The sequence below is a fragment of the Trematomus bernacchii genome, unplaced genomic scaffold (assembly GCF_902827165.1).
Source record: "Trematomus bernacchii unplaced genomic scaffold, fTreBer1.1, whole genome shotgun sequence".
Taxonomy (NCBI): domain Eukaryota; kingdom Metazoa; phylum Chordata; class Actinopteri; order Perciformes; family Nototheniidae; genus Trematomus; species Trematomus bernacchii.
In genome coordinates this window covers 11,490,333-11,506,726 of record NW_022987582.1, presented here as the reverse complement: position 1 = coordinate 11,506,726, position 16,394 = coordinate 11,490,333, and the positions used below count along the sequence as shown (strand labels likewise).

Below are 16,394 nucleotides of genomic sequence, written 5' to 3'. Positions count from 1 at the left end.
GCAAAGGGAAAAAAAAGAAAACAGCAGGGAAAAGGAAGGGGAAGTTGGTGAGGATCCAAGAAACACAGGACAAAGGTTCGGACATATTTGTTTACCAAAATGTATTATTTACTAAAAGCTGACCAATTAAGAAGGATATATTTCATTACGTGTATTATTATGTCTGAGGTGTACTGTATTAATAATGAAAAAGCACTCTGATTGGATTACAATATTTGTAGTGTTTTTCTTATTACGTTGCTATGATTATTGGCTTATTGGCTTGTGGTATCATTTCATTCAGGTTAAAACAGAAATCATTTGGAATTTTTGGTGGCATGACATTTGTCAAATCATTATAAATATCACATTTCTAGCATAGAAAAAGTAATAGGCATTTTTTTTTTTACTTAAAAGGAATATAATGTCAGGCATAGAAGGGAGAGGAGAGAGAAAGAGACTTCAAACCAAAACACATGAAGAGGTGAAACAATCGTCCGGCCACCTAGGGGTCACGACCTGCCTTCGACCCCATCAGATGTGCACTCCGGCCAAGGTGGGGGTTGGGGATTGGGGGGGTCGGTAAAACAAGGCATCATTAGGGCTGAGTGATGAGGACGACTGCAGGGTAGAGCTCCGCTGCCGGACCCACACTGCATTTATAAATGCCAGAAGGCCTTCACAATGCTGTCAACAGCACCCCTGCAACAACTGTGTGTGCGTGTGTGTGTGTGTGTGTGTGTGTGTGTGTGTGTGTGTGTGGTTAGAGGAGGGGGGTTAAACCACCACTGGTATGAGTCCCCCCTCCCCCTGATAACAAGCTGCCTCTGTGACCCACAGGATATTGCTATACACATGTAGACAACAAACACATTGAGAACACACAGCGCCACTGGAAAAGCATTCCCACCGCTAAAGTCCATCTCCGCGAATACTGTAGCCACTGTGGCCATTTTGTTTTTGTTTAGTCTCCTTTTTTCGCCCCCAAAGTTTGGTTTGAGCGGTTTGATTTTCTCTTTTAATCACAGCTAGAGCAAAGGAAGAAAGAGGAAATGAAGGGAGTGATATGACAAGCAGGGCAGTGTATGTGTGTGTAAGAAGGCGGCAGTGTTGGGACTCCAAGGTCAGCCCCGATAAACACCACATTCACGAGAGGAAGGAGGAGAACCCAAAACCTCCCGTTTTGTCCACGATTCCTCCAATCATGGCCGAGAATTCGCCGCAATTAATCACCGGGATTGTTACACCATGGTAAAACCAAAAACAATCTCCATGATCACACGCACAAACAAAATTTCAAATTGCTATCATCCATCTCACCTGCCCCCCCTGTTAAAGGCGCGGGAAAGAGGAGGGGAGGGGCAGTGGGTGAGCCATTCACCGGCCTCCTTCTCTCAAAAGGCCTGGCCAGTGAGATGATGGTGAAAAATTAACGGCAAGCAGCCAAACAAGTAAAGGCGCCGGGGCGAGGGGATCAATGTGCGGCAATCCAGGCGGGAGCAGCTATGTAAAACACTTGCCTTAAGTCAGCCGCATCCGGTTAATATTTAATCCCTCCATCCATCTCCACAAAGAGCGTTTCCCTTTTAGCTTTAGCTGCCGTTTACTTTGATTACACACAACCGTTTGGGTTGGGGCGGTGGGGGTGAAAAGCAGGGAACGATAAGAGAGCATGGTAGGGTGATTTGCATGAGGATGGAAAATATTCTCAGGTTTGATAATCGCTCGGAGCAGTGTAGTGCCGGTGTGAGACAGAAGAGAGGCCTGAAGAAAGAATTAAATGGAGCAAAAGGGATAGAAGTAAAAAAAAAAAAAGGTGATGCAGAATGAAGCTCTGACAAACAATCTGAATTTCACTCCGAGGGGTTGCCTTATTTAAAACAAGAGATATGCAAATAAAGCCAGAGAAGCGAAATAACACTGATATTATCTTCCTCGGTTTTTTTCCGTGGCAAATGATTTCTAGGGAGGAAATCCAAAACTGTAACTCCCAAGTGAACATGCAAATCCATCTGTGTATTCCTGGGGAGCCTTCTGCGCTCGCTCTCATGTTGCTTATTTTCGCGTTGCTGTTTTCGCTTCCTCCTTCCTACCGATTGAAGCTTCTCATGTTTATTCTGCGCCGGCACTGAAAACTGCATTTATTACAGAAAAACTAAGTAATAACTACACAGTGTCAACAGCGTGGCGTACGACCGTAGAGTAACTTTAACATTCATTGAACATGTGTGCATGTAAGGGTAAATTATATGGTGTATAATTAGAAGGAAAAGGTATGTGACGGTAAAATGTCTTTACCACACACACACACACACACACACACACACACACACACACACACACACACACACACACACACACACACACACACACACACACACACACACACACACACACACACACACACACACACACACACACACACACCACACACACACACACACACACACACACACACACACACACACACACACACACACACACACACACACACACACACACACACACTAGCCAATTCCATGGTCTCACACACACAATGCTTTCTATTTAAATCAAAGGGATATTAAAGTGCAAGCCACTGTGCTGATTTAAATCCTTAAAAATTGGGAGAATGGAGAACACACACGCTTGCATTTTTTCCCGTTCCGAACCCACAATGTGTTTGTCAGCCAGCAGCCGGTTTACTGGAAGGGAGCCTTCAGGATGGGCAATGGCAACTGTTCATTTTCTCACTCATTGACCCCAACTCCCCACTTTACAATGAGGAAATAAATGTGGAGTAGTGTTAGCCAAGCAGCAAAGGATCAAGGCAACCAGAATCTCTAGATTACTCTGCAGCCACTGCTTTAGAAAAAGGTGAACACACCACGCACTGTGTGTACAAATGCACCTACACACACAGATGCAATGAAGGGGCTTTTCAACCTGTAGAATGGAGTTAAATAGCATACTGCAGCCTTTAGAAATGAGGGTTATTTTTAAAAAGGTGGATCTAATGGAAAGGTCTCATACGGAATGTAAATCGTAATTTCTTGACGCACGCATTGATACACATTTCTGGTAATTTCTAGTTAGCTGATTGGCAAGTAAGATTAAAACAATAGATCAGAGTTTGAACCTCTAAAAATTGACTTAACTGGACTCCCCCCCCACCCCGTCTGTCCACCCAACCACCTACAGACACCATGACCATTAATACGCCGGGCTATTGATCAGCTTCTATCGCTGAACGCCGTTCAAAGGGGGTAAAAAGCCTCTGACAACACTGACAAGGGTAAAGTGTTATTTCACTTGCATGCCGACAGCTGGACATAAGGGTGGGAGGGTTGGATAGGACGTGCGTGTGAGTGGGTGGGGGTACGGGTTTGGAGGGGGGGGGGGCATACGGCCGGCCGGGCAGTAATTCTTAATTGACACCTGTCAGGATAATGGCAGCAGCCACAGCTGTTGCGAGAGAATTTGTCCATCGTCCCGTTCATCTGTCAGCTCTAATACCCGTCCTAAAAGCTGCCCCCCTCCCCACCGCCCACCACCCTGCTTCCTCCAACACCATCCCACCACCTTGCCATCCATCCGCCCACATAGACCCCCGACCACTGACACCATCGTCTTTGAAGCTGCTGTTGGACTAAACATTGGGGCCCGCTGCCATTATTGAACATCCTATCTTCCATGAAAAAGTGAACTATTTCATTATCGCTCCACGCGTTCAAACCAAGTATTTGCCAAAAAAAAGCAGCTCCAAAAAAGAAATCAAGGATTCACACTTTAAGTCTATACCTCCTTCCTTTATTTGCTTCTTTAACAGCTTTTCATTTCCCTGAAGATCTCCACCCAACTTTGTCTGATGAGGTACAACCGACAAGAGAAAGAAAGGCGAACTGTTTAAAAATGAAAATCATCTGCTTTTTTTTATTCACCCTTACTCTTCTTTCTCTTTGCTTTTTAAGTGGCAAAGAACAAGTATTTATCCCAAATAACAGAGGGGGATGTGAGAAGAGAAACGTGCCGGAGTGAGAAATGAAGGGAGAGGGAGTGCCGGGATATGAGAGGAGAGATGAGATGTACGTGAAAGAGTCGGAGCGAGGGAGAGGTAGAGAGGGAAAAAGAGACGGAAGGGAGGGGGGAGTGTTCAGGGGTTGGGTGTCCCTGGATGGGGCTGTTGCTCTTCTGTAGTGGGCCCGTTTGTCTTGTTTGTTTGTTGGCATCAAAGAGCTGCCTCTCACTCCCCCTGCTAACTGATGTAATGAGTGGGTAAGCTACATGTTTTTTCCTGCGCTGAGGAATTCAAATACTTATTAGACAAAATATTCTGTAATTGCTCATCTTTTATTGATACAAGTAACATGTTACATTTGGATCTAGCAGACTCTCCCATAGCCTCTCGAGGAGGCACGGCACTGATCAAGAGAGCACATTTACTCTCGGAAAATGTAATACTTTACTTAAGAAAATTTGAGATGTCAATGTTTCTGCTTTAAATCTTGCACGACTACTTCTCTTGAACGCTTCCCCTCTTATCTCCCTCATGTCTCAGATTATGTTCGGTAGAAGAAGAAAAAAAAACACCAAACAACATATGAACAATTTTTCATTAATGAGCTCTAAAGCCTTACATCCCCTAATGTGGAGCCTTAACAAAATGTAATTACTCAGCACAACACAAATATTACATAGTAATTAAGCACACTTAACAGCGGGCTGATAACAGCTACACCATGCCGTTTGTCAAAGCTTTGAGTCCAATCTGGATTTCACGAAAGTTAAAAAATCCAGTTTGTCATGCTGCTGCAACACTGAAAAATGAGAACAAATATTCTTTATTTGGGGGAAATTGTTTTTCTATGGCAGTCAGGAGTAAGACTGCTTGTCAGCCCAGTCCCAGAGGGCTGCTTTCTATCTGTTTCAGACTTGATTTTCTCAGACTTGGATTTTTTTTTTGGGATCCCATGACTTGCTGCTGTTTTTATGTGCTGCAAGGAAGGCAACAAAGCACATCTGGCTGCTTTAATGATATGATTTCCCATCATACTAAGCCACCTCCATTATGACCTCCCACAGAGACATGCTGGCTGCACTTAAGCATTAGGTGTAGGTGCGTGTGTGTCAGTCTGACTGTCTGTGTTTACGGTTGACGGTGTGTGTACATTACGCGCGTGTGTGTGTGTGTGTGTGTGTGTGCAGCGAGGGCAACACACTGCTGGTGATGGTAGCAGCGTGCCCTGAGGGCAGCTTTCTGTTCAGAATGCCTCGGAAAGAATCAGAAAGAAAGACAGAAAGAGACAAGGAGGGGTGTTGTTGCTATGGTGTGAAATGTATCCTTATCTATGTGAAGAGAAAACACATGCGGCTTGCTAATACCTTCCATTTGATTATATTACTTATTCACTGATGATCAATACTAAATAAAACCTTTCATGCTGGTCTTGAAGCTATAAAACGTTTGTGCAAAAGGATTGCAATTGCAGGGATAATAGTTAATGCATGTAGCTAAGAAACCAACACACACACACACACACACACACACACACACGGGGGCACTTGTGGTGACTCGAGGAATTAGAAGAGCGAGCTGAGCATGTTTGACCTTTGACTGCCTGAAATCCCTGATGTAAATTTAACTAATAGTTTGGGAGGGTGGTGCAGGAGCAAAAGTGGCTATCGACGAGGTCGATCGATGCCACCTGCTAACGACACCACCGCTCCAATTAGCGTAACCTCTAGCCGAGTCCAACACACACATGCACGCTAAAGGGGAATGCCCAGGAAACATACAGCACAACTGAAGGGGTAAAACAGGTAGTGTGGATCAATATGTGTTCCTGCACCGTCTGTATTCTCTCGCTTTGATCGGGAATAGTGGGCAGATATGACAGTCAGGAGTGAGAAATATGTGGAGCTACTGGTGGAGGTTGTTTTCGTGCTCCTGTAGGGGAACGGGGGGGGGGGGGTTGTCTGAAGGCCCTGCTAAAGAGGATGACTAACATGGCGTGGTTAGCGTTACACTCGTTCAAGTTATTCATTCCAGGAAAACTAACACCGGTCAGTGCTAAGCTACAAACACACACACGCTCTCTTCGCCTCTGTCTCACCCCCCCTCTTCTCTAACTCTAACACACACACACCGACTTCTAACATAAAGTTCTTATTTCTCAGAAGCTGCAGAGCCTTTAAGCTATCGGAAGTAATAAACTGGTCCAACTTTCAGGGCGAAGACACTGGTTCCTTTGCTGAAAATCTACTTTTTTATCAAACAGATCTGGCAACATTAAGAGGGAAGAAAACACACCTCGAGGCTACACACTCCTCAGGACGTCGATGTAGACAGAAGGGTGGGGTGGTGGGGGTAAGGGGTGGGGGGGGGGGCACATAAATCTCAGCATGCTGATTATTTAGAGGGGAGAATATCACATAACAGAATCGTCAAGTAAGAGCACAAAGGTCGCTGTGTAATCTTAGCCACCCCGGGCATGCAAAATCATTAATCCCCGGGCACGGTGATTCTCCAGCTCGGAAATAAACTGCAGGCCTTCAGCGAGGCGGCTACAGCCCCGAGTTGGGAGGACGATCCTCAGCCAAAAAAGTACGAGGAGACCCTGTTATGATGTGCTGCTGATTTACTAGCAGGGCTGCAACACATTGCAAAAGTGTAATAATTCAGGGTTTTTTAAAGAAATACGGTGCCTGGGATTACTTCGTAGTGCTGATACATCAAGTGGTTAAAACAGGCCTGAGCTGTGTCATTAATATAAAACATAAATCTTGCAACAATTCCAAACTCCTGGGGAAACTTTAAGAAAATGCGCCGCTTTTTTAAAACAGAAATTTAGCTCGGGAATTAAAAAGGGAATGACATCAAAACAAAGGGGAATTAAAAAAAAGGGAAAGGTGCTGGTATGGCTCGCCTAATGCAAGGTTATAAGAGCGGTGGAGGTGGCGGTGGGGGGATGTGGGTGGAGGTGGCGAGGCTTACCGAGGTCATTAACTGGCATTGTCTCCTGACGTGATTAGTCAGGTAGCAAAGTCCATTTGTCACCTGCACAGGCAAATTGAGTTGGTGCTGCACTAGGGGCTATGGGGACTGTATAATATCAACTTGATTACATCAAGGCAGCTGCGGACTTGACACCTTACTGAATTTGTCAGCATTAATCGTTAGGGCCTGTCACAAATCCATCAGCTGCACAGATAATTAGGGCTCTCTCTAATGAAGCCAACGGGAAGCAACCTTACCCTCAACCCCCCCTCTACACACACCATATACCCATGCACACACACACACGGTCTTTCTTATAATTAACCATCGTACTCCGCAGAAGTAAGAGCGCCTATCTTATCTCCTCTTCCTCCTCCTTACTCGTCTTCTTCCTCCTCTAAGACTATCTAAGCCTGCCTGGGATGAAAGACGGCGTCACTCCGTTATGTCTTTTGTATTGTTCCTGTCTTACTTCCTGCCCAACAGTAAGATTTCCCCTAAAAACAAATGTGCATTTTTGTATGACATTTAAAAAATTAAGGAGAAAATTATTTGTTTCTACAAGACATTGAAACAGATATCATAATAAGCTTCCTATAATTTAGATAAATTAAATGTGTACAACTCAAATAAAATTCGCAATTATGACTTTCGCTATTTCTGATGTTCTACTGCGAATTTGGCCTTGACATACTACAATAAAACTTTAGTCACAAATATTATATTCTCCCAAAAAAGGTACGAGGGGAGAATAAAAAAGAAACCTGTCAAGACAAGTCGGCTATTGTTGTTTTAATTGACTGAGCTCTGATTTCCATTCAATCCCACCATGCGCAATTTCCTCTCAGAGCAGCAGCACAGAGGGGAAGCCACAGGTCAGTACCAGCTCCCAGTGGAGCACCATGCAACCCAGTGTGTGTGGTGTGTGTGTGTGTGTGTGTGTGTGTGTGTGTGTGTGTGTGTGTGTGTGTGTGTGTGTGTGTGTGTGTGTGTGTGTGTGTGTGTGTGTGTGTGTGTGTGTGTGTTATTTGTTGCTACTGGGATCGGGGAGTGCAGGGTGTTATATCTGACCGACTGTCATGTTCATGGAAGAATGGAAAACATCCCGTCTGCCAAGCTGTGATTGACCATTACACCCCATGATGTGCATGGCACTCTGTGGACAGTGTAATGGATCAATGATGTGTGTTTGAGAAAAGAGTGTGTGTTTTGTGAGAGTAAAGGAGGGGTCACAGCCATGTCATGTTTGCATTGCTCCATCTACGTGCAGAGGCTAAAACAATGGACTTTTCCTGGGGGCTAATTCGCCAAAACAACAATGCACATTTTGAAAAATAAAATCTCTAAATATGAGGAATTTCTTTGAAAATAGAGGCCTGAAATCATGTGAATGGTGGTTTGCTAGAAAGGCAAGTTAGAAAGAAAGCACTCGACAGCGAGCACTGGTTGAATGCTCTCCATCCTACACTCTCGTCTCATCCTCCTCCTCCTCATCCTCACCACCACCACCACCACCAGCTCACTGCTTAAATAAAACCTGCTGAGTTCAAAGTCTTCGACGGCTGGCCCTCCTGTTCGACCCGCTTTGCACCTCATATTTCAAAATCTCTTTAAAATTCTGTAACTGTCTTTTGTTCACTCCAGTTGTTAATGCCTAACTTCAAAGGCTCGGCCTCATTAGCACAGAGGTAGAAACCCCTGTCACTCATTTACATTTGTTTAAAGGCTGCAGGGGGAGACGAGAGGGGAAAAAGGGGGGAGTCCAAATCCAAACCACTAGAAGTCAACCTTGTCGGTTGTCTACCAAGACCTGGTTTTATCAGTTGGTCACATTGCAAACTCCCCTCCAGCAGTGGATATTGATTTCATTACTGGGCTGATTCTTACAGTGAATGTGGGCTGAATTTGGATTGGAACAACGTTTATCTCTATGAAAAAGAAAAAAGCACATGAAAAAAGTGTTTGGGTTGATTTTTCCTGTGATCTACTGAACACACACACCACCCTTTCATCTGCTGAAAGAGTTCCATCCCTCAAATTAAAACAAGCTGATTTAGCATCAAAATTCTCTAACTTTTTACGCGTTTTAGTTTCGCTTTGAGACAACAGGAGTGGTTGTGTGTACGAGAGTCTAAACCTTACCAGAGGCATGGCTGTCTTCATGGCAGGATTTATTGATGTTTATCAGGGATGAATAGATCAAAGACTGCCACATGACAGGCGATCAATCACGCATCAAATCAAGGATGGCAATCCTCTAATAAAACTGAAAGAAAGGGAAGGAAAAAAACCGGCTCTCACCAGATTTTCTCCCCCTTCTTTCCCAGTCAATTATTCATCATTACTCACTCTTGAACCTCAAAAGCTCCCTTTTATCCCCATAACATGCCATTTAGTTTATCTCATCATTCTTAAGAGAACTTTTACGGCAAAGGAGGATAACAAAATAATCTCAAAGTGGAAGATATTTGCGTAGTAAAGACACATTTTAAACACAGCTGTGGGTCAGGGGTCGAGTTGCGCGCTACGTGTTAATAACATAACACATTTAAACAGTTGTTAAATACATATCAGCATGCAACACAACTACCCGATGTGATAGGAAGGAGATAGTTTCATTTGATACTTGTAAATGAAAAGTAGTTGTGATGGGAAGAAATGAGAGGCGGGGTATACCTGCTGCTCGCCGCGGATCTTGCTGCTTTCTCCTCGGCATAGTGACCGTCACTTTCCACGGTGCTTCTCATGCAGGAATTACGAGCAAATCAAGTCTGTCAGTTCTGGAAAAGCATCCCGTTTTTCGGGGGTAGAGGTTTTGATCTCGGGATTGTCTTCTTCTTCTCAAACTGCGTGCTCTTTATTGGAAATAAAAGATGTGTTGTCTCGGACTTTAAGCACAACAATTACGAAGGGGTTCGGCCAGCTCCTGACACCTTCATGTCCATCAAAGATCATCTTCCTTCATGTTTCTCATGGCAAGAAAAAATAAAAAGCAGCAGCAGTAGTGAGAGCCCTAAAACACCAAGTTTTCAGCTCACTCCCCCCTGGAAAAATGACTAATCTCCAGTGCTGTTTGGAAGGGGGGCGATACTTTGCTGCGCCTTTTTACGCAACTAAAAAATAAATAAAGTCTGGCGGTATCAAAACAAATAAGTCCGGTGTGAGCGCAGCGCACAGCTCTGATAAGTGAAGTATCCTTGTGTTTCCTTCTTATCGAGCCAGAGACCTGCAAGACAGAAAGGGGGAGAGGAGAAAACAGACAGACAGGCATTAGATGGGTTAATGTCAGTCCCGTCACCACCACGCCACCTCAGCCCGGATCCAGCCTCCCCAGTCCGGCGGACACTTTTTCCTCCCTCCCCTCATTCCCCCTTTCTCTCCCATTGAAACAAAAAATAAATGGCACGATGTGGATTTCTCTCTTACTTACCGTTTTTTTTCAAGAGTAGTGGAAATAATTCCCACCGTTCATCTCATCGCATCTTGGAAGAGGTTTTTTTTTTTTGGGCTGATGCGGTGGAGAGGACTTGAGAGAGAGGGGCAACAAACAAGACGCATCCAAAGCTTCGCCAACAACAGATCAGGTCGACATGGACTACAATGTGTCTCTTTGAAAAAAGCAACACATATAATAAGAGAGGGGAGGGAAAAACTCCAAGGGTCTGATCCGAGGTCTTCCAAAAGAGATAAAAATGGAAACGCGGTGGATCCAGAAGCTGTCTCAGACAGTCTCAACTGATAGACAGACGCATCGAGTGGCTTTTCCTGCTACATTTTTACTCCTCCCCTCTCCACAAGCGTCACCCCTGACAGAGGAGCCTACCTGTCAATCTTTTTAATTGTCTTGTTTCCCCCCCCCTCTCTCCCTCTTCCATTTTCTTCTAAAAGCTCCGACAAAAAGGGGGAAGGATTCTCTCGGAACTTATCCACTGAAACTTATTTGAACATGTGATCGCAAACCACAACAAGTAATGCGACTGTTAACAACTTAAATGTCACATTTAGTGTAACAACAGCGTGGCACTGACACTGCACGAGTCCGTCTCCCACTGAGGGGGTGGGACGAGGGTTCAATGGTCCAATATGTTGTAGTAATAGTTACATGGCTTTGACAGCGAGGGGATAGCAATCTAAATGAAACGTTCAGGAACACGCTGATAATACACACGCGTTGGTTACAGGTGTACATGTGGGAACAAAAATAGAATACAAATGCGTAATAACCCGCAGCGAAATTGCACAACACGTTATATTTAGCAGATTTGTGGATGTTTTAAAAAGATATCCGGTAGAATTGATTTCGTGGGAGGAAAAACATTTGAGGATATGTTACGAGGATTGATTTGTTTCACCTTACTAGGAAGTGAGTGTTGTGTCCGGGAAGGGGAGGGACTCCGACAACAAGTCTATGGCAGTGCTGTGCTGCTGCTGCTTCCAGGGCTGCACCAGAGCCACCATTTAACCCGAAATACTCAATTTAGAGATTATTGTTTTTGCATCGTGACGCTACACAGAATCGCTTCTTTTATTTCTGTTTTTACCCCGCGTTTTGCACCGCTTCGCCCGGCCCGGCCTGCACACAGAGCGGGGAGAACAGCCCACAGCGCTGGCTAATGGCAGCGGGGTTTATTGCTGCCGTAAAAAAAAGGAAAAATCAAGTTGCCCGTGAACTTTGTCACATTTCGGAGCCATGTCCACCCTGCTCCTCGTGAGGAACGGCAGAAGAGCGGTTTCGCTAACCGGCGTGGGTCGCAGAGGCACGGACGCACTTTCAGGAGTTCACCCTGTGGTGCGGCGCTCCATCATAGATCTGTCCTACTCCACACACTTCATGGATTTTCAAGGATCCTCCATACCGAGCAGCATGAAAAAGCTGGTCGTAAACAAGCTAAGTCCTAATTTTAGAGAGGCCGTTTCTACTCAAACCGTCGCGATCCCGACACCCGGGGACGCAGAGTTGCTCGTCAGAAATCGGTAAGTTGTTGTTTTTTTAGGGGGCAGATTTTCCCTCTCCCTGCGCGTTCAGAATAGCAATAAGTGACCCAAAGCGAGTCTATTAGTGGATCATTACGTGACGCCGATCTATCACATGGATTTTATTGAGAAGTTGTATAAAGCTTACCTTGATTTACTCATGTCCGGCACCTGCGAGCATCATCATCATCACAAGATGGCAAAATACGTGAGGAATAAGCAGTGTACTGTAATTCCAAGTTCCGCCCTCTCTGCATTTGTCTATCAATCCATCTCGGCATCTCTCCCTCCCTCTCTCTCCTTCTCTTTCTCCCTCTCTCTCTGTCCTCCTGTCTCTCTACGTCACCAAACTGCAAACAGAAAGTCACGGAGGGGGGGCTCAGACTGGCATCAGGAGATGGAGATGATGGAGAAGGGGATGCAGTGTTACATGGTGCGGGAATTGCAGCATAATTTCTCTCATTCGCAGCTGCAGCGGTGTACTCACCGTTAGGGGAGAGTAAAGCCACCTGGAGTCAGGATCAATGCCTCTTTCAGACACACTAACACACTGAATGATCATCGTATAAATTGGTATCGTATTAAAGTACGCTTAAGGTGGAAAAAACCTTAAATTAATTTAAAAAGCAGGATTTCTGATTCCAGCCGGAGGTAATATTCCAACCTAATTTTGATGTACTACTACTGTATGTATGCCTGATCGGATTTTGAATGTTATTCAAGCCTTACATAAATGCACCTCAGGGTTTATTATGGTATTTACTGCCAATACAATTTACAATTCCTATCAGATTTTGTGTAAAACATAGCACATTAGTGTCTTATTTACTCACAAGACAGATATTAGTGAAGACCTTTGACCGTTAGGTTTTCTGTATTTGTATGTGAAGACAGAAATGGGATCAGTTAAGAGGTTTTTATTAACAGAAAATAAATGTTTCTGTAATTGGATTAGTGCTAATTCAAAACTACTTATTCCATAGTGCACAGCATCAGTGCATCCTAATTAAAAATTGCAAAGAGAAGTGTTAAGCGACAAATTTCAGAGTGAGAAAAATAAAAAGATCATGACTGCAGTTAAGAGGCAGATATATTTACAAGGACAAAATTAAAACAATATACTTGATTTTAAAATGTTACAGATAATATAATTGAAGCAGGTCTTTTCAACATACTGTAATTTCTCAAGTCCCTATTTTCGAGTTCTCCGTACCTCTGTGCATGCTTTTTAAGTACAACTTGTATGTAGTCAAAGATATGTATACTAACACATACTCTGCGTATAAGACAGAAGTAGCATCAAACTGCATGATGTGCTTTTATGATGTTATTCAAAGTGGACTGTCATATGTCCAAAATTCTACATTCTATATGCATTATTTTTGATAAGACTGCAGTCAAAATTATACATTTACATGAATTTAGTTGTCGGTTTTGCTATGAATAAAACCTATAGGCCTTGAAATCATACATTGTCTTTAGTTTCTTTTCAAAATGTGCATCAATAACAGCTAAACTGTTATTAAAATGTTACTGTAATAAGTCTTGGGGTGTTTAAGTTACCTTTACATAATATCATTTGCCATGTTGTTGCTCTTAGACTTATTCAAAGGTTTGTGTGAACAGACTGTATCGCCACAAATATCAGCTGTTTTAATCTCTTACAATTTCAAATTCTGTATACCTTTTGATGCTAACATAATATTTCCCTGTGAAGAATCTAATTGTATAGATGTAAACTAGTCAAATCAAGGAGTTTTGTTATATCACTGTGACCCGTCTTTAAAACCACAGAAGCATTATCTAAAGCTCAAAGTACACGTGTGACACGCACAGTAATGAGGCACAGCATGCGTCCCGCTCTAAAGGACATAAATGATTTATTTATACCTTACTACTTCCTCACATATTTGTTCCCAACAAGTAAGATGAGTACGGCCGTCTTTGTGTCGAGAAGCAAGAAGCAACTATCTAAGATTTTTAAAAGTGTAGTTTTGTTGTGGGTTTCTCTGAAGACAATGAATCATGACATCATGCAATGTGTTTTGTGATACAAGCCTCTCCCTGTCAGTGTAGGACCGTGCTCTTCCAGAGAAAAGGGAATCATTGCCAAAACAAACCAGAGTGTTTGTGCCCCGTACAGACATGTCTGGAGAAGGAAGCTGAAATCTTGACCTTCAGACAGAATTCTGGGAATATGCACTAATGACCACCGAAAGCTTTTGTTTTGTGAATGTATGCATATCGTTCACAACTGTATTTGTTTTATTTCTCTCACATTTCATAATAATGCTTTTTTTTCTCTGTTTCTCAGTTTTGCTGGAGTGAACGCCTCTGATATTAATTACACAGCAGGCCGTTACGACCCCTCTGTGAAGCCCCCCTTCGATGCCGGTTTCGAGGGTATCGGTGAGGTTGTTGGCCTCGGCCTTAGCGCCAGCTCCAGTTACACCGTCGGGGACACCGTGGCCTACTTTGGCAGCGGTGCCTTTGCAGAGTACACGGTGGTGCCAGCCAAGGAGAGTGTTCCCGTCCCTGCGGTGAAGCCAGAGTTCCTCACCCTGCTGGTCAGCGGTGCCACGGCCTACATCGCCCTGAAACGCCTGGGCGACCTTACCAAAGGTGAGACGGTTCTAGTCACGGCGGCTGCAGGAGGAACTGGGCAGTTCGCCGTGCAGTTTGCCAAACAGGCCGGTTGCCATGTGATCGGGACGTGTTCAACCAACGAGAAAGCCGGCTTCCTGAAGTCCATCGGCTGCGACCGTCCGATCAACTACACCCAAGAAGACCTGGCGAAGACGCTGAGGAAAGAGTACCCACAAGGCGTAGACGTGGTGTACGAGTCCGTTGGAGGAAGCGTCTTAGAACTGGCAGTGAACAGTTTGGCCACCAAGGGCCGGCTCATAGTGATCGGCTTCATCTCGGGGTACCAGACGGCATCAGGGATCCCACACTTCAAAGGGGGAACGCTTCCGGTCAAGCTGCTCCAGAAGTCGGCCAGCATTCGGGGTTTCTTCCTGCCCCACTTCCTCAGCGACTACAAAGAGGCTCTGGGTAGCATGATGAAGATGATTGCCAAGGGGAAGCTAGTGTGTGAGGTGGATTGTGGTGATATGTCGGAGGAGGGGAGGTTCGTCGGGTTGGAGTCTGTGTTCCGAGCCGTGGAATACATGTATGCGGGGAAAAACTTGGGCAAGGTCGTGGTGGAAGTGGCACCACCACCTGTTAGCAATAGCAAGCTGTGATTAAAACTAATCGTTTATGCACTAAAAAATCATACTTGAAACAAATTATTGTTGGGTGGGAAAATGTAGGGCTTTAATTGTGTTGAAAAGAGAATATTGTCTTTATTCTTGTTACATGATTGACACTGTAAATCTACAGTTATTTTGCTTTCACCAAAAAAAATAGCAACTTTATTTTCTGCTATCATTGTTTTGAAAGATTTGTTTGCAGTATTTGAACCTGATTACATTATTAAACAAAAATATTAACTGATAACTGATGATCATATTGTATAATTATCCTGATAAAAAATCTGAAACGGTAGCCTCTCATTTTTTACAGCGTTTCTCAATCTTGTGAGCCCACCTTCTGGTTCAAGTCCACCTTTGAAATTAATTTAGACCAGCTGCCATAATGTGCTCTCTTTTTCGCACTCTCAGGCACTTTATCTACCATAAATGTTTTATGATAGACTTCATTGTTTTTCTAATAGGGGCTTACAATGGTATGTGCTTGTCAAAAGTGAGTGCTGATCCAGGTGTGCTTGGTATTTCATCGCCTGTTTGTGGCTGACAGAAACGGCATTCGCACAATCAATCTTTTCATTCACATGCCCCGAAGCTGCACATAATATAAAAAAATTAGTCCAGATAAACCAGGAGTTGGACTTGAAAATGCCATTACTTTTCCCACTGCGAGTAAAAAAAACACATATAATGAATGTATTGTGGAATGCCCTTTGACATAGTTTTCCATTTTTTGTATTTCGTTTTGTTTTCGAAACAAGAAACAAAGCAACACAACAGATGTTAGTAAGTTTAGTCACATGGCAGATCATTCCTACATGAACTCAAAGACTTTCACTCATTGTGAAAAGATAACACTTAGAAGATAAGTGTTTTGCAACTTTAAGAGTACAATAGGTGTCCAAGGTTCCTCAAAAAGCAAGAATAGTGTATGTTAAAGCAGGCCGTGCTGTGTTTATGTGCAGAATGTGGTGTAAAACAAACACCTGTTCCTACCTGGCAGGGAGGGCTGTAGTGTCCATGCACTGTGAACATGTTATTTCCTCATCCAGGTGGCCACTCAAAATATAACCCAGTGTGAAATGCGTTACAGGTGTGACCCCAGCATGCAAAGCTGCTCCTTCACGGGACAGAGCAGGAAATCAGAAACACACTAGGCCAAGGCAGATTTACATTCGTAGTGTAGGAATCCAGAAAAACACGGATAGTCTTTG

General features: G+C 43.9%; 2 protein-coding genes across 3 annotated transcripts in view; one reads left to right on the top strand and one right to left on the bottom strand.

The window, feature by feature from the left end:
• Positions 1 to 14,237, bottom strand: part of LOC117480218 (teashirt homolog 1-like) — a 37,829-nt gene extending 23,592 nt beyond the window's left edge. The window contains exons 1-2 of one of the 2 annotated variants that reach the window (XM_034127450.1): positions 12,078 to 14,237; positions 9,632 to 10,181 (exon numbers count right to left, since the gene is read on the bottom strand). In XM_034127450.1, the coding sequence (XP_033983341.1) occupies positions 9,632 to 9,671 (40 nt within the window). In that variant the 5' untranslated portion in view covers positions 9,672 to 10,181; positions 12,078 to 14,237. Of the gene's footprint in view, positions 1 to 9,631; positions 10,182 to 10,385; positions 10,687 to 12,077 lie in introns of those variants that run through there. The other variant, XM_034127449.1, reaches the window with a different exon arrangement.
• Positions 11,354 to 15,852, top strand: LOC117480219 (prostaglandin reductase 3-like). The gene is made up of 2 exons (XM_034127452.1): positions 11,354 to 11,929; positions 14,244 to 15,852. Exons 1-2 carry the CDS (start codon positions 11,646 to 11,648, stop codon positions 15,172 to 15,174), a joined length of 1,215 nt encoding a protein of 404 aa, XP_033983343.1. The 5' UTR covers positions 11,354 to 11,645; the 3' UTR covers positions 15,175 to 15,852.
• The last annotated feature ends 542 nt before the right edge of the window (positions 15,853 to 16,394 follow it).